The sequence below is a fragment of the Ornithorhynchus anatinus genome, chromosome X1 (assembly GCF_004115215.2).
Source record: "Ornithorhynchus anatinus isolate Pmale09 chromosome X1, mOrnAna1.pri.v4, whole genome shotgun sequence".
NCBI classification, from domain to species: Eukaryota; Metazoa; Chordata; class Mammalia; order Monotremata; family Ornithorhynchidae; genus Ornithorhynchus; species Ornithorhynchus anatinus.
In genome coordinates this window covers 107882467-107904156 of record NC_041749.1, presented here as the reverse complement: position 1 = coordinate 107904156, position 21690 = coordinate 107882467, and the positions used below count along the sequence as shown (strand labels likewise).

The window sequence follows — 21690 nt, the reverse complement described above, 5'->3', positions numbered from 1 at the left end:
ATGGCGGGAGCCCACGTGTCCCCGGCTGAGGAGCGCGGAGCGGAAAGGGGCGGGGAGAACGAGAGCGACTCCCCTCGCCGCCGGGCGCCATTTTGTGCCGAGGATCGCCGCCGGCGGCCGCCACGGTCGGAGCCCGCTCCAGCGACCGAGCCGCTCGAGGCCCTCTGCCCCTAGGAATGGCGGAGGCTCTGGCAGGGGCCATCGGCGACCTGACTTCCAGCCCGGCCGGCTTCTCCTCCGTCTCCTCGGAGACCGGCACGCGGCGGCTCAGCGACCTGCGGGTCATCGATCTCCGGGCGGAACTGAAGAAGCGCAACTTGGACACGGGCGGCAATAAAAGCGTGCTGATGGAGCGACTGAAGAAGGTAGGCCCGGGGGAGGAAGGGCAGGGCCGGGCCCCTCGCCCAGCCAACACATGGCGGGTCCTGACTGCGGATTTACTGGGGGGGTTTGGGGGGAGGGGGTGCGAAACTCGAGCACCCCGGAGTTTCCCGGGAGGGGGGGGAATGTGGGCCGTGGTCGGTCCGCTCCTTGCAAAACCCGTCGCGGTCCTTCTCCCTCCATTGTGTGTTTTTCGGTCTCCCCGTTGACCCCGGGGGATTAATGGCCCCCCTCCCCCGCACCCTCAATCTCCTCCCTCGAGGGCGATCCCGTTGTGATTGGCCTCGGGCGGTGAGATCCGCCCAACCTTGGGGGTATCGATGTCCCTGCGAACGCCTCCTTTGGGATGGGGGGAAGGGCCGTGCTGGACTTCGGCCCGGGCTTCGCCTGCCCCCGTCCGAAGCCGCGTTGGGTTAGGGGCCCACCCTCCGTCCCCCTCCACTCCTCTCCACCCCCCTCCACCGACCTTTCCATCCGCAAATCGCTCCCTTAAACAAAAGAAGGCACCCTCTCCGGGAGCGCCCGTTGCCATCCGGGCTTCATCGCGGCACCCCCAGCGGAGCGAAGTGAACCTTGGCTGCCATTTTGGATGGCTCTTCCCCACTGCTGGAAACGAACGGGCCTTCCAAGGGAGCTCAGGTGGAGGGACGGAGAAGGACGCGGTGTGTTTGAGCCGTGTGGTCTCTTCTCTCCGATAGGTCATTGAGGATGAAGGGGGCGATCCCGATGCAATAGAAATCACATCGGAAGCAACGAGCAAGAAAACATTAAAGCGGTCCAACAAAGGTACCGACGGGGGAGGGGAGGGTGCCCGACTTGCTGCCCTCTTCATCCGCCCGCCCCTGCGATGGGTCGGTTTTTTTGGTGGTCTTACTGTTTTGTCTTTAATGGTGTTAAACTGCGCACTTAGGGAGCGCCGGGGTAGATACAAGCTGATCGCGTTGGACGGTATCGATCCTCATTTTTTACAGACGAGGTGATTGAGGCACAGAGAAGCGAGGTGACTTGCCCAAGGTCATACAGCAGACGCGTGGCGGAGCCGGGATTAGAACCCAGATCCTCCCGACTCCCAGGCCCGTGCGCCATCCACCAGGCGGGTGAGGCTTTGGTGCTGATAGAAATGGGTCAGTCGTCTTCTGAGATCTGAACCTTGGTACAGACTCCAGCACCATTCTGAGACCTCAAATTTATGTAGCACTTTTTTTTTTCCCCCTAAAGCCACAGTAGTGATACTGATAGTGTTTTATTAAACGGCCCAGGGGCAGGGGATGTGCAGGTGAGATTTAGGCACGGCCTCCCAGGGGATTCCCGAGGGACTCACAATCTAAGAATCAAGTTGAAGGGAGGGTTGGAGACGAAACAGTAGGAGGCAAGCAGTCGGGAGGGTCACTCGACTGCTCTGTGCTTCAGTTCCCACCTCCGTGAAATGGGAATAAAAGACCTGGTGTCTGTGTCTCGGGGGGGGGGGGGGGGGGGGGAGGGAGTTATATCCGATCTGATTATCTTGCACTTGGCTCACACCCTGCCTGCCCACTGGAACCAAGTCCTCCGCCTCCCAGATCTGTGCCGATTGGTACAGCACAAATTGGCACAGGGTCCCCCCTTCAGAGCCCTACTGAGAGCTCATCTCCTCCAGGAGGCCTTCCCAGACTGAGCCCCCCTTTTCCTCTGCTCCTCCTCCCTTCCCTATCGCCCCAATCCCTCCCTCTGCTCTACCCCCTTCTCCGCCCCACAGCGCTTGTGTGTATTTGTACGTATTTGCTACGCTGTTAATAATGTGTATATATCTGTAATTCTATTTATTTCGATGCTAGTGATGCCTGTCTACTTGTTTTGTTGTCTGTCTCCCCCTTCTAGACTGTGAGCCCTTTGTTGGGTGGGGATTGTCTCTTTTCTGTTACCGAATGGTACTTTCCAAGCGCTTGGTAAAGTGCTGTGCACACAGTAAGCGCTCAGTGAATACGATCGAATGAATGAACGAATACAAGGGAAATGATTGGCTAGTCATCTTTTTCTGTTGCTGGGATTTCCAAATCGATCACCTAAGCGGGAGCCAGTGTGTATGTGCTTTGTCTGGGCAGAAACACACTGAATGACTCTTACTCCAAGATTCCATTGTCTCTCTCTTCTGTTCTGTCATACTTGAGGCCTTAGTGGGGGTGGTGAGTTCCAAATAAACACCAAGGCTTTTTGTTGCCCATTGCCTGGCAACTGAACTGACGCTCAGCCTGTCGGACAGCCTGCCCCCACCCCCACAGTGTCATCCTAATGAATGTAAAGAAAGAATAAAATGAGAAACCCAAACTCCCGAACCTTAGATTATTCTGTCTTTGGTGGAAAGCACTGTAGGGATCGAGAACACAACAAAGTTAATTATGCCTGTTTTGCAGATTTCAGTGAGAAGTAAGCCAAGCCCAATATGTTGTATGTGGAACACCAGAAGACCCTGTTTGCACAAATAGCACGCATCTTGGGTTCTCCTTAAGTTATATTAACTTTTATGCTGAAATCCCCAACACAAGAAAAACCATCGTGGAAATAAGCACCGCCTATAACTGCCTTTTTCTTCCCATTTGGGACGGCTAGCTATTTATTTTATTGAAAAATGCTTATTCTGAAGACTCTGTCTTTAAATTTCTCTTATCAGGACGGAGGCCAGAGGAAGAGGGGGCGGAATATAATGGACTAGAGGAGAATTCTGGAGACGGACAGGTATGTCGGGGCAAACTGCAGGTGCACTTTTATAGTTCTGCGATCCAGTCCCTGTGGCTGTGATATATGGTCTTTTTCTTTTGACAGGAGGATGTCGAAGCAAGTTTGGATAACTTGCAGGATATCGACATGATGGACATTAGTGTGTTAGACGAAGCGGAAATAGATAATGGCAGCGCCATAGATTGCGGAGAGGAGTACGGTGCTGATAATATTCTTGACTCACTGTCCGACAGTAAAGAAAATGCTGATGCAGAAATGAAAGAGCTTCCAGATCATTTTACAGAATATGCTGTAGGTAACTCGGAGACGTCTCGAAAACGTAACAAAATTAAATGATTTAGAGAGGCACCTGTAATGGTGATATCCACCTCTTACATGTGGGAAGTCAGTACCGTTTTTCATTTGTAATAGCCAATTAAAAAAACACCCAGGAACTTTGTTCCTGCACACAAACTCTAATCTGGGATTTAAAAATGTGATCTCGATGTATGTCGGAGTAGAATCCTCATACTTGAATGTGTGTGGTATTGTATGTCATCTCTGCGTGCAGTATGCAGCTTCAAAATGTCACCATACAAGTAAGTCCTGGGTTTGCCTTAAATCGACTTAGCGCCCTGACGATTTTAAGGCAAACACAGGCCTTAGCGAGCATCCTGGCGCTCTTGATGAAAAGCTCAGGAGATGGAAGATCGGGGAGTAAATCTGATGGTCTAGCTGCCGGTTTGTATTGGAATAGGCTTTTTCTCTGAGTAGCCCCACTGCAAGGCGGCCTCAGATTGTTGTTTCTCAGTTGGTCGAATGTACAAAACAATAAATGGGGTGGAAGGATGATGGTTAAGAGGGAACATAGTCTGTCATTTAAGGAACCTGTTTCTAGAGCAGTGTTTCAGGTTTTTCCAGGTACCAAACGTCAAGCCCAGAATTGTTTCATACATTTTGAAAAAGGCCATTAGAGTTCAAATTATGTTGAGTTTCTTATGGAAGCTGGATATCTCTGTGGACTTGGGTGTAGTCTCTTAACCTTAAACTCAAGCAGTGATTATAGCATTTTTGTTGAAAAGTTTGCTCTGTAGCTAATGTGAGGACACAAACATGCTATACTCTCTAATTTTTTAAAAAATATCAGGCATGTCCTGTCATGTGCTTAGGATACTTCTCTAGTGACGGGGACAAGATTTTTGTTTTCCAGACCATACAACTTTTTATGTTTTGTAGATGGAGAGCCACGAAATGGGAAACAGTTTAGATGCTTCATCACCCGACTTCTTTGAGATGCAGGTAAAATTTCAACGTCGTTCCTTTAAAAATCACAGAATGTGTAGGTGCCTTAATTCTTGATGCCTGATCTACTTTCAAGTATTGTATCTTGGCGCTCTTAAAAATATCATGAGTTGATAACAGTAAATTTTACAACTTTCTTGACATTGTTGCAAAGATTAAGTATAATTACAACACGTTATATCTAAAAGGACAGACGCAGCGTACATTGGCCTCGCGGTTTTCAGTAGGCAGGTTTTGCAAGTTAACACTGGGATGAAAACATTAAAAGAATAATAATAATTAGGAGAAATGTGTTCCCTACCAGCTGGTGAGAGGCCTTCAAGTCATGAAAACTGATGACAGAAAGGCAGGTGTCCCCCGGCTCCCGATCTTAACGTCTGAAAGAATTACTGTGCTGGTTGCCCTGTCCTCGGCCTCCCTTCCATATGAATTACCAAATGGGGACTCTAGATCAGGAGCGGGCTGAAGGGCACCAGTCTAGTTCTAAGCCTGCTGAGAATGCAGTTGGTAGTGCTCTGGGGTTCATAGTATCGAAGGGGTTTTTGACTCTGGCAGACTGGAAGCCAGGTAAGAGTTGCTGTGGACCCAGGTGTAGCCTGCTTCTGCCTTCCATACCACCCCCATCGCTCTTGTTGTCCCTTTGCAGTGACCTGCAAAATCAGATCAGTGGCCCGCAGGATAAAAGAATCCCTTCTCTCCCTTCTTGCTACTTCTTAGAGAAGGAGCATGGCCCAGTGAAAAGGGCACGGGCTTGGCAGTCAGAGGACCTGGGTTCCAGTCCCAGCTCCGTCACTTGCCTGCTGTGTGGCCTCGGGCAAGTCATTTGACTTCTCTGTGCCTCAGTCGCCTCGTCTGTAAAAATGGGGATTAGCACCGTGAGCCCTATGTGGGACAGGAACTGTGTCTGATCCAATTATCTTGTATCTATCCCTGTATCCGTGCCTGGCACATAGTAAGCACTTTACAGATATCATTACTGTCGTGGCGGTGGTTATTGTGTAGCTTGAAGAGAATCGTTTCTAATGAAGCAATCGGAAGGCAACGCTACAGCTCATGGTCCATCCCCAACCGTGCGAGTGGTTTTTCCAAGCTTACCTTGGTGGCCACTGTCAGAATCTGGAGTTGTGAGCCTAGGTGCGTCCCCAAAATGATGGCGTTTATAGTGTTCTTTTCTTCCATTGCAGGAGATGGAGGGACCCCTTTCGGATCCAGGTACTGTTAAAACGTAAAGGCTGTCATTTAACACCATTCCAACTGCCTTACCGTAGTGTGCATTGGTCTAATAGTGGAGAGTCCAGAGCATACCAGGATCATAGAGATTGGAAACCCTGCCATATCACCAGATCTGTGGAAGTGTGGTGTTTTACAGAAGTCAGTGAGATGGATGTCATCTCCACTGTTTTTGAACCATTGACAGTGTCAAATGAGAGTGGTAGCAGACACAACTCTTTCCCCCCCAAAAAAAAATATTCTGCACACCGACCAGATCTTGTGATATTGGGCAGTATCTTTAGTCAGTGAAATGTGAAGCAGTGCAGGCAGTCCAAAGCTGTGGTAGGGAACTCAATTTGAAATCCAAGAAGTAACTGGATTCCAGAAGAGGAAAAGAATTCCTTCATGACAATTCCAAACAAATGTCCACTTTCTGGACTGCAAACGTCCCTCTTCGTCGTTAGAAGATTTTCCGGTTTCCCTATCGGACTGTTCTGTTAGACGGAATTGAAAGAAGTCGGAAATTGAACTGTCAGTGAACGGCGATGCGTTCATTTAAGCGTCTGGGACTTTGGAAGCTAAGTTTGAAGAGCCAGCGGTTAAGCGACGAAAGACCGAAGAGCGTCAAGACTCAGCCGGAAGGTGTTTTGGGGTTAGATCTCTGTGGGGCCTTTTCTGTTCCCTGTAGCGTCGAGGCTGAGGATGCCAGTGTGTTAGAGCGCAGCAGGTAGCGGAAGGCGTCGGAGTGTAAGTTTGCGTGCAGGGTTTTCCAATCTCTGTGTAACTAGTGGTTCTCTTCGGTTTAGCGTGGCAGCCGTTGCCAGTTCCGCATATGTGATTGCTGTATTTCCCTGGTCATTAAACCTTGTGCCATTCTATTCCTGTTAAATCCGTAGAAAATGAGAAAATACTCGGCATTTTGGGGGAAACTTGTAAATGTGACCCACTTAAAGAAGAAGCTTCCGAACTGGAGCGGCCAAGTGCCCAAGACGCAAGTTACGAGGGGCCGGTCCCAAAGGTCGCGGAGGAGGAAGAGGACGAATTAGCCGCCAGCCATTCCGAGGAGGAGGCTTTTGACTTGGACGGCGAGTCAACACGAGCCATGGCGAGGAAGGCCGAGAAGCCCTTAGGGGTAGAGAGAGGGGAGGCGAGCGAGCAGGCCTTAGACGAAGAGAAAATGGACTCTGACACGCTAGTGGTAGAAAGCCCAATGGATCAGGGTAGCAAAGCGTCAGAAAACGCAGAAGCCTCCTCTGGTGGCGAAGCCCAGGAAGCGGTGGAGAGAGATTCAAGCCCTGAAACCAAAGATTGCCAAGAAGACTCTAAGAAAACAGAAGACGAAGCTAGCCAAGAAGACTCCCCCGCTACTAAAGAGTCCTCTACCAATGAGGGCGGTGATCAGAATATGAGGTTTGTTTTTTCTCCGTTCTAGACCAGATGCTATCCTTTTTTCTTTGGTCATTTAATGACACGCATAAGCTGTTTTCTTCAATTGGCCGGCCCGACCGATGAAACTAGCTTATTTATAGAAAATCTTGTTTGGTTTCTTTGTGAATTTTATAAAAAGCTGACGATTTTTTTTTCCTTTTCCCAACCTCCTATGGTTGTAATCTTTAAGCCTTCCTGATTATCTTTAGCCCATCCGAATTATGTAACTGTGAAGGATCTGGCATGTTATTCTTGTGTCAGATTTCCAATCCAAGTTTGCTGGGTCTCTTTTTATTTCAGAACTCAGTTTCTGGTAGGTATGCAGTCTTTAGCCCATATTTTATCATTTTGAGTTTCTTTCCCGTTTATGTATTTTTCCAGTTGAATAACATTAATTTTTGTCTCTAGCTCTAATGAGGATGACTCGAATACAAAAAAGATCTCCAAAGACGAGAAAGGTATGTTGTCATTTTGGAAGACCGAACGGGGAACCTCTCCTGCCTTTGGTCTCTGGTGGTTACGAAAGTCGGTTCCGGCCATTAGGAAATACACCCCATTTCCTCTGAATTTAAAGTCAAGTTGAAATCCTCCCCTTTTGCCACTGGTGAATATTAGGTGAATAGCCATTCGAGACGATCAAAATATCTGGTCTTGCCTTAACTTGTGGCGGGCCGTCCTGCTAGCAGTTCTGCAGGTAAATAGGATTTATAAAGAGGCTTTTAAAAAAAAAGCATGCCCTACGGCCCTAAAATTTACAGGGACTCTAACTTCAAACTGCACCCTCCTTTTGTGGCTACCTCCCGAGTGGATCCTTCCTCCTTTGTACTCCAAGACTATCGTTTATCTTGCCTGGGTGGTTTAAGGCAGCTCAAGCGAGAAGCCTCTCTAAACTTCCTCGCTGGACTCACTTCTCAGCCTCTGTGTCAAAACTTGCCCCGATAGTTGAACCGCTTGCCCTGAATTTTTAGTTGTGGTCTCTTTAACTATGCTGATGTCCTCAGCCTGCAAGATTCGGGACCTGCTTATTTATTTGCGAGAGCCCGTCTCCATTCTAGAACGTTGTCTTTTTCACCACCACTTTCTTTTGAATTAGGTCGCACGAGTAGCAGCAGTGGTAGAAACTTTTGGGTTAGTGGACTTTCCTCCACTACCAGAGCTACAGACCTAAAGAATCTTTTCAGCAAATACGGAAAGGTATGTGTCCCAGGGCTACGGGGGCCTAGCGTTTACCAGTCTTAAATACCACAAAGATAGGGAAAGTTTCAATGGCCTGCAAGCTAGCCAGCGAGTCATAGCGCTTGAAAGCTGGGGTACTTGTCATTCCCCATGAGTTTCAGCCAGTTGAGCTCATTTTTAATTGCAGCACTGGCCAATTAAAAGCATCTTGGGGATTGGTTTCAAATAGAGAGGGAGCTCCTTTTGGAAAAAGTGTCAGATTAGCCGAAGTTAAGATTGAACAGGCCAAGGTGCCAGGTTTCAAATCTCACAGTGACTTGAGTTCTGTGACGGAGGGGTTTCCCTTGCTGTGTTCACCTGAATTTAAGCAATTCATATATATATGTATTTATATATATATATATATATATATATATATATATATATATACACACACTGGTATTCCTGTTTTCAAGATTGTTCTTGGTCCGACTGAGAAGGTTTGGTACAAAATCTGTCCAGATCTGATCCTCCTTTGGAATGGGTGGGCTCTCTCGTCCTGCTTTTTCCCGTTATATATTCATTAAGAAGTACATTTAGAATGGCCATTTGATCTGGCATAATTTGAAACTAGAGTGCTTTCAGAGATGAAAATTCACCCCCGATCTAAAAACTAGAGGTCGTTGGGTAACAAGTTATCACATTGGAGACATCGCCAAAAGAAATTACAGATGCGGGTGATTGATTCAAAGTGAAGTATGGTGGAGTCAAACCAAACCGCCATCCTTCTTTTGGCAAGTATCATTACGACTGGCTAGTTTTAAAGGAGATGTTCTTAACCGGTGATTATCCACTGGGGGTGAATAAAGGATTATACTCGCACAATCCCGCCCTGCTCTGCACCCAGTAAGCACCCAATAAATCCCATTGGTTGACAAAGAAATGAATTGTGTCCCTGGGGTTCTGAGCTTCTTGGTACTGGTCCGGCTTGGATTTATCCAGAACCTGAGCTGGTACTTCCATAATGCGACCTTCCTGTACTGAAACAGGAATATGCATTTGGTCTCTGAACATTCAACTGTTAGTGGAAACGATGGCCCCGTGGCCTCTTGGCCGTCGTTTATTCGCCTCTTGGAAAATTCAGAAGAGTCGTAGCGAGCAAATCGTGAGGCTGCAAAGACTCACGATCCCCCTAAAGTGGAGTCGTATATTTAGAGTTTTACCTTTCTGGTTCATTTTCCCTGTTGTCGGGTGCTTAGTGATTACCGGCTGAGTAACAGGCTGTAGCATAACATTTGGCCATGACGGGAGTTTTGGTGCAGAGAGTTTGCTCTCTCGGATCTGTGTCCAGTTTTTTGCCCTTTTCAATCAAATGGCACTGCCAGCACTTGTTGAAATGCTAACTAGAGCACTCGTGTCGCTCAGCTCCACAATCCTGTGACTTTTAATCGTGCTGCGTGGGTCTGTCATATTTTAGCCCTGCTCTGACCTGCTAAACGTCGACCCACACGTCACGCCACGACAAACTGGTCGTGGTTTTCCATTTTCATGGCCACTGTTGTTTTATGGCCATTCCCATGACGTGTATTAGGTTTTGTTTTTTTGGTCACATCGAGCTTGACATGAAATGAATTCAAACTCCCGACATAACTCTCCCGAGGCCCAGGTTACCTACGCATCGCCGGTGCCGAGGGAATTGGGCGTCGGCTAATTTCTAAGTGTCGAGGTGGTAATTTTTCCCATGTGGATGCGTGCATCACGCCTACTCAGTGCCGTGGACATATCTCTACTATCTTAGCGTCCACATGGCTATCCATTTTCATTTGTAATGCAAATGCCGTTGTCTTTTGAGTCCATTTACTATAATGTTAGAACCGTATAGTGGCGGGGAGGGGGGGTCTGTACAAATTCTAGAAGATTGGGGGAGCTCTGAACCTATTCACTGGATAAGACTTTGCATAGACCATGCAGATTAGAAATTGTACCATTTACTTTTACCACTTACTACAGAATCCAGGAGAGTACAGTAGCGTTAGTAGAAATGATCCCTGCCCTCAAGAAGCTTACAGTCTAGCAGGGAAACCAACGCTAAAGTAAATTAAAGGTAGGATAAAGCAATAGAGTATAGAGATATAGGCATAAGTGTTACAGGGAGAAGGCGGGTGGGGGGAGGGGGGTTTACGTGGCGTGGAAGTGTTGAAAGGTAAATGGGGAGATGAGTAGTGAATCGGGGAAAGTCTGGAGATGTGACTTCAAAAGGGTTTTGAAGATGGAGAGAGCAGGGATGATCTGCCGCTTGTGGAGGCGGAGAGAGGGAGAGGTCAGTTGCTTGAGAGGTGAGAACAATGCTTACCGAGTGGTTTAGCCTGAGAGCAATGAAGAGTGCGGGTTTTGGGGGAGGGGAGGGAGCGGGGAGTGGACCATTAAGGGGTGGCTACCTCTTGTCACGCAAGCCGCTGGCCCCCACCATCGCCATCAGGCTCGCTGAACTTGGGCTTGTGAGGTATCTGCTGCGGCATTTCTCCAGAATCGAGATGAGGGGACGTAGCCAAGGCAGAGCTGAAAATAGCAGTCTGAGCAATAGCAGCTGGAGCCCCTGAAGTGGGAGCATAATCCAGCGCTCAGAGTGCTGAAGGTGGTGAAAACGGGCTGGATTTTCTGTGTTTCCAGTGGCGGACCCACACCCCTGGGCCTCCCTGCATTCCCCACCGACTAACTTGTGAAGCCATCGCCTCTCCTCTTTCCCTGCGTCTCCCAGCCGCCCCTCCGGTGCCGTTCAACCCTTGCCCTCTGTAGCGATGAAATCGGTGGTTCGGACCGCCCGTCATCTGCGGGGAACTTGGGAGTTGGACTCCCCCCTTCTTGAGGGTGATTTAAACCTCTGGACCTATTTAAGTTGGCCCAAGAATTAAACTCCCAAGTTTTCGGGTTTTGGAGAGGAGGTGCATATAAGGGTCAAGGGACCAAGATCCCGCCATACTGATCTGGCATAGTTCTACCCCTGTTCCCCTCCCATCTGACAACCGCTAATCCCAAGCTCCCCGAGTTTCCCCTGGGGGAGACCAAAGAAAGCGATGAGGCGTGCGTTTAGGAAAACAGAAAAGGTACGAGAAAAAAGTGACAGTCACGTGGAGGTCTGAGGAAGGTTGAACTAGTTTCCATAGCATCAAATATGGGGAGGGTGGAGTGAGCATCTTAATTAATCGAGGGGAACTTGATTTCAGAACGGCGCAGTAGGTCGGGGCAGAGGGGAGCTTTTACCCCGCTTCCGGAAGAGCTGTAGGGCCCTGTTTTCCGGAATGCCGTGCCAGTCGATGGCCAGTCTTGGCTGTCGGCGTTGGAAGTTGTGGTTCTGTTACGCCTACAATTTTATGCCAGATGAGTACCGTTTCTGTCTCTCCCGTCCTTCCGACCCAAAGGTGGTTGGAGCTAAAGTGGTGACTAACGCACGCAGCCCCGGCGCTCGATGTTACGGTTTCGTAACAATGTCTACATCCGAGGAAGCGACAAAATGCATCAGTCACCTCCACCGAACCGAATTACACGGGAGGATGATCTCCGTCGAAAAGGTGAGCGACGGTAATAGTTGCGGTGTGTTTTGGGCGCTCGCTGGGTGCCAGGCACCGTACCGGGCGCTGGGGTAGATAACGATATAAACGGATCGGTCCCGGCCCCTGCCTCACGGGGGCGCCCACAGACTGAGGGTAGGAGAACAGGGTTTTTGTCCCCCTTTTGCAGATGAAGAAACTGAGGCGCAGAAAAGTTAAGTGGCTTGCCCCAGGTCATACGGCGGTCGGGATCAGACCCCAAGTCCTCTGATTCCCAGGACCGGGCTCTTGCCACTAGACCTCACTGCTTCCCGATTCTCTCCCAGTTGGTGGTGGAACCGGATGCTCGTTTTCAACCAGTTAAAATGACTTGGCTGTCGCTGGGTTTTTCGATCCATGTGATTTCAGGCAAAAAATGAACCTGCTGGGAAGAAGACCTCAGACAAAAGAGAGGGTGATGGGAAGAAGGAAAAATTAGCCAACAGTGACAGGTATTCTTCTTTGTTGGTTCCCCTCCCTGTAATTTAATTTATTGTTGACTTTTCCCCACTAGATTGTAAATTCCTCAAGGGCAGTGCTCTGCTGTAGTAATAATAATAATTGTGGTACTTGTTAAGCACTTCCTACATGCCCAGGTCTGTACTAAGCGCTGAGGTAGATGCACGATAATCAGGTTGGACACAGTCCGTGTCCCAGTAGGATTTAATACTCATTTTACAGATCAGGCAACTGAGGCCCAGAGAAGTCAATCGACTTGCCCAAAGTCACACAGCAGGCAGGTCCTCTGACCCCAGGCTCTTTCCACTAGGCCATGCCACTTCTCTAAGATAAGATAGTGTACTCTCCCAAGGCGGTTAGCACGGCGTTCTGAACAGAGTGAGTGCTCGGTGAATGCCATCCATTGGCTAGTTCCCACCCAGAAAATTCTCTCAGTAAGAAGCAGGGTCCCGGCGGGCAGACGTGGTTTCGTTCCAGTCTGTCTGCCTCTATGTCTGTTCCTCGTGGTTTTACCTTCATCTTCAGATTATCCATGGTAGGTATTAAGTCGGCCCTCTCTCCCCGGGACATTTCTCCCCACCCCCCCCGCCCTCGACAGGTCCTCAGCAGTTTGCCTTTTTTTTTTTTTTTTTAACCCATACCGCTTCACCTGTGATCCTCAAATTGCTCTTTTTCCTTGGGCAGGTGCAAATTCACTCACTCTTTTGAGAAGCCCAAATCGATTTACCTTGTAAATTCTCCTGTACTCTCAAGCGCTTGGTCCAGTGCTCGGCACGTAGTAAGCGCTCAGTAGATACCATCGATTCGTGATTGGTTAAACTGACTGACTCTTTTTGCGGCGGGGGGGCGGGGTCCTTCGAAGATCTTCAAGTGTCAAAGGAGATGATAAGGCCGACAAGAAAGATGACCCTAAGAAAAATGAAGATGGGAAAGATGAAAAGGATAAAGACCAGAGTGATCAGAAACCCGGATCCTCTGATCGATCTAGAGCTACTAAATCAGGCAAGTGAATCGCAGCAGTTTTAAGATCGTTCTTTGCTTAATAGCAAATGTGATTCGAATTGAATGGCATACATTTCCTTGGTGAGCCATAGCGGAATTTGCTTTCCCGCCAGATCCCGTCTTTCGTCTAACTGGGGGTGGTTTGGAGTTGAGGGTGGGTCCCTTCGAGATTGTTTGTCATCTTCGATTTTGTCCCATCTCTTGGCGACAGGAAGCCGAGGAATCGAACGAACCGTAGTAATGGACAAGTCCAAAGGAGAGCCTGTTATTAGTGTGAAAACTGCCGGCGGGAAAGAAGGTGTAAGTACAGCCGCTCTGGCGCTAACAGAGGGACTCGGAGTGAACTGAAGTCTATCCTGGGAAAGTTCCTTATAAGGATTTATAGGGGAACCAGAAGAAAATGGGGAGAGCCTCGACTTGAACACAAGAGAAACCGCTGCTTCGTGTAGCTCCATCTTTCTCTCTTTTGTCTACCCCATTGTCTGAGCTTTTTACTGAGAGAATAAAAGGCAAAAGCGGGAGGTGGGCAGGAGTCTGGCACCAGCTGGCCCGTCGCCCCCAGACCCCTAGGGCCTGTTGGGTAGCCCCCAGCCTCCCGCCCTGCGCTGTTCGAACTACGTAATTAGAGTCGAATTGTGAAATTTGACTAAGCCGTTGTCTGTGTTCAAGTGGGGCGGGGGGAGGAGGGCCTGGCATTGTAGTAACTCTGGGTGAGTGGTTTGAGAGCCCTTCCTCCTCCTTCCCCCCTCCCCCTCCCACCGTTTTGATTTTAATCCTCCCTTTTGGGAAAACAGGCCTCAAAAAGCCAAGAGCGCAAATCGATGAGCAAAGAGAAACGGTCTATTGTGTCGTTCGACAAAATCAAAGAACAGCGGAAGATCAGAGAATCAGAATCCCGTCGGTGAGTTTGGCGTCGGAATCGCTCGCTGTTTCCCAGCTGGTGGTTTGGGTGCTGCCGGTGCCGACTAAGGCAAGACGTGCGGTTTTCCACTCTTGCAAATAGGGAGAGGCAGATCAATCAACCACCCTGGGTTTGCCTAGGGAAATTGTTCTGCAGATTCTGTCCGGTTCTCCCTTAACCTTCCCTAAAAGTTCTGCGGGCCTTAATGATCATAAAGGGTCACGTGCCAGGGCCGGATTAACTTTGGGGTGACGGGGCCCCCTTCACCAGGCCGGCGGCTCACGGAAATCCTTTCCGTCCACCGCACCGTCAGAGTCGAGAAGCGGCTTTGGCTTAGAGCTGGGGGGAGTGGCAGCGAGGGGAGTTTTTTTAAAAAAGAAAAAGAAAAAAACCCTCTTCAAACCTGCCTTTGTCTTCTCCCCCATGTTCCCCCTTTTCTAGTCCAATTCCCCTGGACCCTTAGTCCAACCTGGTCCCACAGGCAACTGAGGCCTTGGCTGCTCTTTTGTCTCAACCCAGGGTGCGTGAACGAAATGAGCGAGAACAGCGCATTCAGGCCCTTCGGGAGCGAGAAGAAAGAGAGCGGCTGGAAATAGCGCGTGAGAGACTTGAGTTTCAGAGGCAGCGCCTGGAGCGGGAGCGGATGGAGCGGGAGCGGCTGGAGCGGGAGCGGATGCACATTGAACACGAGCGGCGGAGGGAACAAGAGCGGATCCACAGGGAGAGGGAGGAGCTGCGTCGCCAACAGGAGCTCCGTTACGAGCAAGAGCGGAGGCCGGCCATGAGGCGGCCCTATGACGTAGACGGGAGGTGAGTCCGCTGCGGATCTGAGGTGGGGTGGAACGAGTGAGCGAAACCTTTGCCCAGTCAGGTGACAGGCATCATTCAGCAGGTGATTTGCGGGAAGCAGTGTAGCCCGGACCAAGAAGTGCGAGTCGGGTGGAGGACAACTGTAGTCAGTTGCTGCCTTTCTCTGTTTTGCTCTGTTGGTTGGTTTCTTGTTGGGTTTTTTGTTTGTTTCCACGAAGTGAAAACCTTCCATCCCAACCTTTATTAAGCCACTGTGAGTATCGTACTCAAAGATGGCTTAGGAAGCGGGTGAGCGCACGGGGTTTGTCTGCTGCCGCTGAGGTCTCGAAGGTGTTCTGGGATCCTGAGCCGCATCCGTCCTTCCTACCAGCGTCGGCACAGGGGGGACCAGCTCATTGCGGGCGGGGAACATGTCTACCGACTCCGTTCTAGTGCTCTCTCCCAAGCGCCTAGTCCGGTGCTCTGCACACAGCAAGCGCTCAAGAAATCCTAATAATATGTTGGTATTTGTTAAGCGCTTACTTTGTGCAGAGCACTGTTCTAAGCGCTGGGGTAGACACGGGAATCAGGTTGTCCCACGTGGGGCTCACCGTCTTAATCCCCATTTTACAGATGAGGTCACTGAGGCACCGAGAAGTGAAGTGACTTGCCCACAGTCACACAGCTGACGAGTGGCGGGGCTGGGATTCGAACTCATGACCTCTGACCCCCAAAGCCCCTGCTCTTTCCACTGAGCCGCGCTGCTTCTCTAGAAATACGATCGATTGAGTGACCGGGCCGAGCGCAAGCCCCCACTGCTACTGGAAAACAGTCCCGTCGGCGGTGCTTATTGAGCGCCTACCGTGTGCAGAGCACCGGGGCTAAGCACTTGGAAAAGTCCCATATACTTGGAGTTGGCAGGTGTGACTGAAGTGCGTGTCCTGCTGGAACTAAGCCCTGCTCTTCCTGAGCGGGGCTCACCCGGCGTGACTTGGGATCAGACAATACGCACTGTCCGTCTTCATGGCCCGAGGTGCAAGAGAACTGTCTGGCTCCGAGCCGGTGATATGATCTCCCCTTCAGCTGGGGACCCCCGGGGCAACTCCCTATGCTTGGCCTGAAGCGTTGGCTTCCCCCCCCCCCAAGTGGGTCATGTTAATTACACTGAGAAACCACATCCAGAACTGAGTCGGCAACCACCAGTTGCCTGCTCTATGACCTGGGGCAACTCACTTAACTGCTCCGTGCCTCAGTTTCCTCAACAATGGGGATTAAATGTCCATTCCCCCTCCCGCTAAGACCGAGCCCCATGCGGGACAGGGGCTGAGCCCACCCTGATTAACTTGTTTCTGCCTCAGCGCTTAGGACGCTGCTTGACGTGTCATATGTGCTTAGATAGAGACAATCCAGTTTGAAGGAAGGTTGTGTGTTTGTCTTTTTCTTTTCTCCCCCCCCCCTTTCTGGTTTATCTCCACATTTAAATAAAATCTACCCTTTCTTTACAGGCGAGATGATTCCTATTGGCCAGAAGGAAAAAGGGCAGCCCTGGATGATCGATACCATTCTGATTTCAGCCGTCAGGACCGCTTCCACGACTTCGACCACAGGGATCGGGGCCGCTACCAGGATCATTCTATGGACAGGTGGGTTCCCCAGGCAGAGCTAATGACGTTAAGTGGATCGGAGACGTAACGGTGGCTTTACCGGGGCCGTCCTGTTGCCCACGGGGAGTGTTGTATTGTACTTTTCCAAGTGCTCAGTACAGTGCTCTGCACACAGCGCTCAGTAAATACTGTCGAATGAATGAAAGTGTGATGGCTGCCCTCCCGGACATTCCAGTAGCTGATAGGATTCGAACCTCTGTGCTCTCGCATCTTGCTTTTACCTTGCCTTTTGTAGTAAGTTCAAACTTTAATAATGATAATTATGGTACTTATTAAGCGCTTACTATGTGCCAAGCACCGTTCTAAGCGCTGGGTTGGTACAAGTTAAGCAGGTTGGACACAGTCTCTGTTCCACACGGGGCTCACGCTCTCCGTCCCCATTTTCCAGATGAGGTAACAGGCCCGGAGAAGTGAGGTGACTCGCCCAGGGTCACACAGCAGACTCGTGGCGGAGCCGGGATCCGAACCCAAATCCTTCCGGCTCCCAGGCCCGCGCTCTATCCGTTAAGCCACGCTGCTTCTCACTAAGACCCAAAGGTCCGGCCCAGCAGAGAACGTGGCGAGGTCGCTCTGAGGGTGGGAAGTGGCGCCCGAGCGTGGCGTGCCCTGCCTCGGTAGCTACGCGTTCAAGTTCAGAGTATGGCGTGTGCAGCAGCATATTCCCGGGAACAGATCGATCGGTGGTCGTGGCCATCTTCGCACGAACAGCGTGTTCACCTTTGCCTGGCTGGGAGAAATTCCGGAGACTAACGGCGGGGTTGGGGGCGGCGACTAGCGACCCAGGGCCGGTAGCTGAGACCGGACCCCGTTTCGTCAGCCAGAGTTGACGTGACCCGCTGAAGCCCGGGCTCTTCCCTTAGTTAATATATTAGGTTAGCAGCTGCTCCCCTCGTAGACGCGTAAGCAGATAAAATTATTGTCCAGAGGCGGCCACTAAAAAAGAGATCTGACTGAAGTTGTTTTTCTAGGAGAGAGAGTTCCAGGTCGATGATGGGCGACAGAGATGGGCAGGTAAGTTGTACTTACCTCATGTTACGGAACCGGATCTCGCCCTCACTAAATGCTGGGTGGAAAATTACTCTCTTGGACCGATGAGTTGGCACAGAGCTATGGATAACGCTCCTAGTAACACATCGATCCCTGGGCCGCGCCCTCGGGCCAGCGGGGAAGGAGACAGACCGTAGACCGGTTCAGAATCTAGGCGGGCGTCGATGGGAGAGGGGACGCGTGGTAGCCGTTGGCTAGCGGAGGTGCCGACGGGATGGTGATCATCCTAGCGTTCCCGTCGTCGCGTCCCCGCTTTGGAGCGGGGGGAGATGCCGGACGCTGACCGTGTCGTTCGCCCTTTAACTTCCAGCACTACCCCGATGACCGCCACGGAGGTCCGGATCGCCACGGGCGAGATTCCCGCGACGGGTGGGGTGGCTACAACTCTGACAAGCGGATGAGCGACGGGAGAGGGATGCCTCCCCCCAGGTTAGGATGGGTGAAGGGGCCGTGGCTAACCGGTGGAGGGAGTAGGGTGAGATCAACCATTTCCCCGCCACCGAGCCGGCCGACTCGGAACCCACCTTAAGAGGTCGCGTTTCTCTTGTGTGTTTTTTTTGTTTTGTTCTTGTTTTGTTCTGTTTCGTTCTTCTAAAGGGGGGGACGGGACTGGGGAGACCACAGTCGGAGAATAGGTGATCATCAAGATCGCTCGTGGCAGGGCAACGTGGACGGGGGCATGATGGGCCGAGATCACGAGAGGTGGCAAGGTATACCTAGCTGTTGGGTTCGGGGGGTGGAAGGGGAGCGGTCTTGTTCATCGGCCTGCTGTGGGTGAAGCACTGAGCTGAGGAGCGGGGTCCTGGTCCGTGCCCTCGAGAAACGCGCAGACCCTTAGGGGAGGCGGACGAGACGCGGAATGCCGCTCTTGTACCCTGAGTACGAGCGTGAGTGGAGATGGGACCGACTCCAAACGGAGGGCGGCCGTTGGCTAGACACCCAAGCGTGACCGTACCAGATGGGGGGTGTGGGGGTGACCCGACGAGGGTCGCTCGGAAGCTTGCTCGGAGGTGGTGGTTTTTAAGAGGGGCTTTGAAGGTGTCCACGTACCTTCACGGTCTGCCCGGGATCTGTGCCCACCACAGACGCTCCCTGCCCTCGAGAATCCCCTGTCGCCGCCGCTCCTCGAGGGCGGGGGTCGTGTCTACTGACCCTCCCGAGCTCTGCGCAGAGTCAGCGCTTACTGGGTGCGGAGCACTGTACTGAGCACTGGGGAGAGTTGGGTACACCAGAGTGGTAGGTTAGACCCGTGTCCTGCCCCCAAGCAGCTTACCAACTGGGTTGTTTCCGTTGATGGGTCGGGTGGATGGGGCACGCAGATGGGACGCGGCGGGTGGGGGGAATCTCTTCTCACCCCACTGCTCCCGCCCGCCCCCGTCTTCCCTCCGGGAATTAAAAAAAAAATGACGATTGGTTCTTATCTTTCTCTTCCAGGTGGTGAGAGGGGCATGTCTGGTCACTCGGGCCCGGGCCACATGATGAACAGGGGAGGAATGTCAGGGTAAGAAGTTTGTCGGGGGTGATCGGTTTGTTCCTGCTCCTTTGCTTCCTCTCCCCTTTTTTATAACACGGTCTCTTTCTCTCTTGCATGTTTGTTTCACTTGTTCAGTTCAAGGTTTGAAAGCAAAATCCGAGTTAGGCAAAAATAATAACCTCCTTCGCTACCCGGAATGCGGTGCGGGATCGGTCGGTCAAACATTAGCGACTTAAAAAAGTTTTATGATTCTGCTGTCGGCTGCGTCTGATCAAGAGGGGAAAAAATCAACAGATGCCGTTGAGGCAGGATTCCAAGCCATCTCACGCTATAAACTGGCAGCCAGGCGGGGGCGGGAGGAGCGCTCCAAAGCGGGGAAAGACTTTGAATTGATTCCTAGGAGAGACGGCATTGCTCAAGGTGGAAACTCCCGGGGCCGCAGGATGCAAGGTGGCGGAATGCGAGGCGGAGGATTTGGAGGAGAGACCAGAGCGGAAGGAACCAACAGACCCAATGATTCCCGCTTCACCCGCCGCTACTGAATATTTTAACACCCACATTCTCATGTCGAGTGGCAACAGCGAGGCATCCTGTTCGCCAGGATTATCTTGAATTAGTGTAATTTTTTTTTTTTAATCTGCCACCATATTGTAATTCAATACAATAAATTTGTTTTTTGTAATAAATGTGTGCCTGTTCACACCGTATAAAACGTGGTTTCTGTTCACGGAGCATTCCGCCCTCCACCAATAAAACCCAATTTGCAAAGAATAATTCCACGGCCTTTCCATACCTCTTCGGAGAATATCGCCTGGAGCGCTTCCGGGTTTTTTTCCAGAGTTTTCGGGGTGGGGATACGTAATGATGGGAAGGGTGAAGGAGCCAGGGGGGCGCACACGGAAGGGTTTCTGTGGGTGGAGCGTTGGGAGAAGCAGCGTGGCCTGACGGAAAGAGCCCGGGCCCGGGGGTCGGAAGGTTGTGGGTTCTAATCCCGAATCCGCCGCTTGGCTGCGGTGTGACGGCGGGCGAGTCGCTTCACTTCTCTGTGCCTGAGTTACCTCGTCAGTAGAAGGGGGGCTGAGACTGCAAGCCGCCCACACGGGACGGGAACTGCGTCCAACCCGATTTGCTTGTATCCACCCCAGGGCTTAGTGGAGTGCCCGGCCCGTAGTAAGCGCTTAACGAAAACCATCGTCGTCACTGGGCCCTTAGTTCACGCGCAGTTGGATGGGAGCCCAGATTCATTCATGCAGGTGGGAGGGTTTGACCAGGGTCCAGGAGCCGGTCCTAGTGAAGGGAAAAGCTGGTGAGCAGAGTGGTAACAAAAAAACTCTGTGGGGGAAGCATATTTGTGATCGCTGACGAGATGGGGGATTTCCTTTCACCCCGTTGGGGAAAAAGTAGTGTTGGACAACAGAAACCCACCTTAAATCTGCGTCCCGCGTAGGTCCCCAAAAGTCCTAGTGGACTGCAAGGTGTTTACTATGTGTCCAGCACTATTCTGGACCCAGTCCCCGACCCACATGGGGTGCACCATCAAAGCGGGAGGGAGAACGGGTATCGCAGCCCCGTCTTACAGTCGAAACTGGCGGAGGAAAGTGAAACGGCTTGCCCAAGGTGACACAAGAGGCCATTGGAAGAGCTGGGATTAGAACCCAGATGGTTTGGATTGTTCGAAGAACCGTGGTGTTCGTTAAAGCGCTTTACTACGTGCCAGGCGCTGTACGAAGGGCCGGGGTGGATACAAGCGAATCGGGTTGGACACGGTCCCTGTCGCACGGGGGGCTCACGGTCTCAATCCCCGTTCTACGGGTGAGGAAACGGAGGCACAGAGGAAGTGAAGTGACTTACCCGAGGCCACACAGCAACCAAGTGGCAGAGCGGGGATTAGAACCCGTGACCTCGCGACTCCCAGGCCCGTGCTCGATCCGCTTTGCCAAACCGGTGTCCAGTCAGATCTGTTTTCTGCATAAATTGAGATTACGGATGTTCTTGGGCCGAGGACGAGTCACGCCAAGACAGACAAGCAGCGGGCACGTTATTCAAGTTTCAGTCATTCATTCATTCGATCGTATTTATGTGCAGAGCACTGTACTAAGCGCTTGGAATGTACAGTTGGGCAACAGAGACCATCCGTGCCCAACGACCGGCTCACAGTCTAAACAGGGGGGACAGACAACGAAACAAAACAAGTAGTCTGGCGTCGATATCATCAAGATAAATAGAATCATGTATACACAGCCCACCGAGTGGCCAGTTCCGCGTCCCGAACTCAAAGGCCTAAACTCAATCATCATCGTGGTATCCGTTAAGCGGTTACTATGTGCCGAGCGTTGCTCGAAACCCTGGGGTAGATACAAGTTAATCACGTCAGGCCCAGTTCCAGGCCCACACGGGGCTCACGGTATAAAGAGGGAGAAGAGCATGGCGTAACGGAAAGACTTTGGACCTGGGTTCTATTCCAGGCTCTGTCGGGCGCCTGCGGTGTGACCTCGGCCAAGTCACCTTCCTTCTCCGCCTCATTTGCCTCATCTGTAAAATGGGGATTAAATACCTGTCCTCCCGCCTACTTAGTCCAACCTGAGTTCTGTCCAC

The 21690-nt window shown here is 51.2% G+C and overlaps 1 protein-coding gene across 2 annotated transcripts; it reads left to right on the top strand.

Annotated features, from left to right (window-relative positions):
- The first annotated feature begins 96 nt into the window (after positions 1-96).
- LOC100084783 (scaffold attachment factor B1-like) lies at positions 97-19865 on the top strand. Of its 2 annotated transcripts, none has more exons than XM_029050424.2 (21): positions 97-365; positions 1080-1167; positions 3029-3093; positions 3181-3387; positions 4312-4374; positions 5562-5589; positions 6486-6999; positions 7426-7475; positions 8111-8211; positions 11592-11741; positions 12129-12211; positions 13081-13220; positions 13432-13520; positions 14015-14121; positions 14641-14931; positions 16416-16553; positions 17543-17585; positions 17932-18050; positions 18219-18331; positions 19056-19122; positions 19496-19865. In XM_029050424.2, exons 1-21 carry the CDS (start codon positions 177-179, stop codon positions 19635-19637), a joined length of 2787 nt encoding a protein of 928 aa, XP_028906257.1. In that variant the 5' UTR covers positions 97-176; the 3' UTR covers positions 19638-19865. The 2 variants fall into 2 exon arrangements, with proteins under 2 accessions (XP_028906257.1, XP_028906258.1); XM_029050425.2 differs by having other exon boundaries at positions 19231-19728.
- The last annotated feature ends 1825 nt before the right edge of the window (positions 19866-21690 follow it).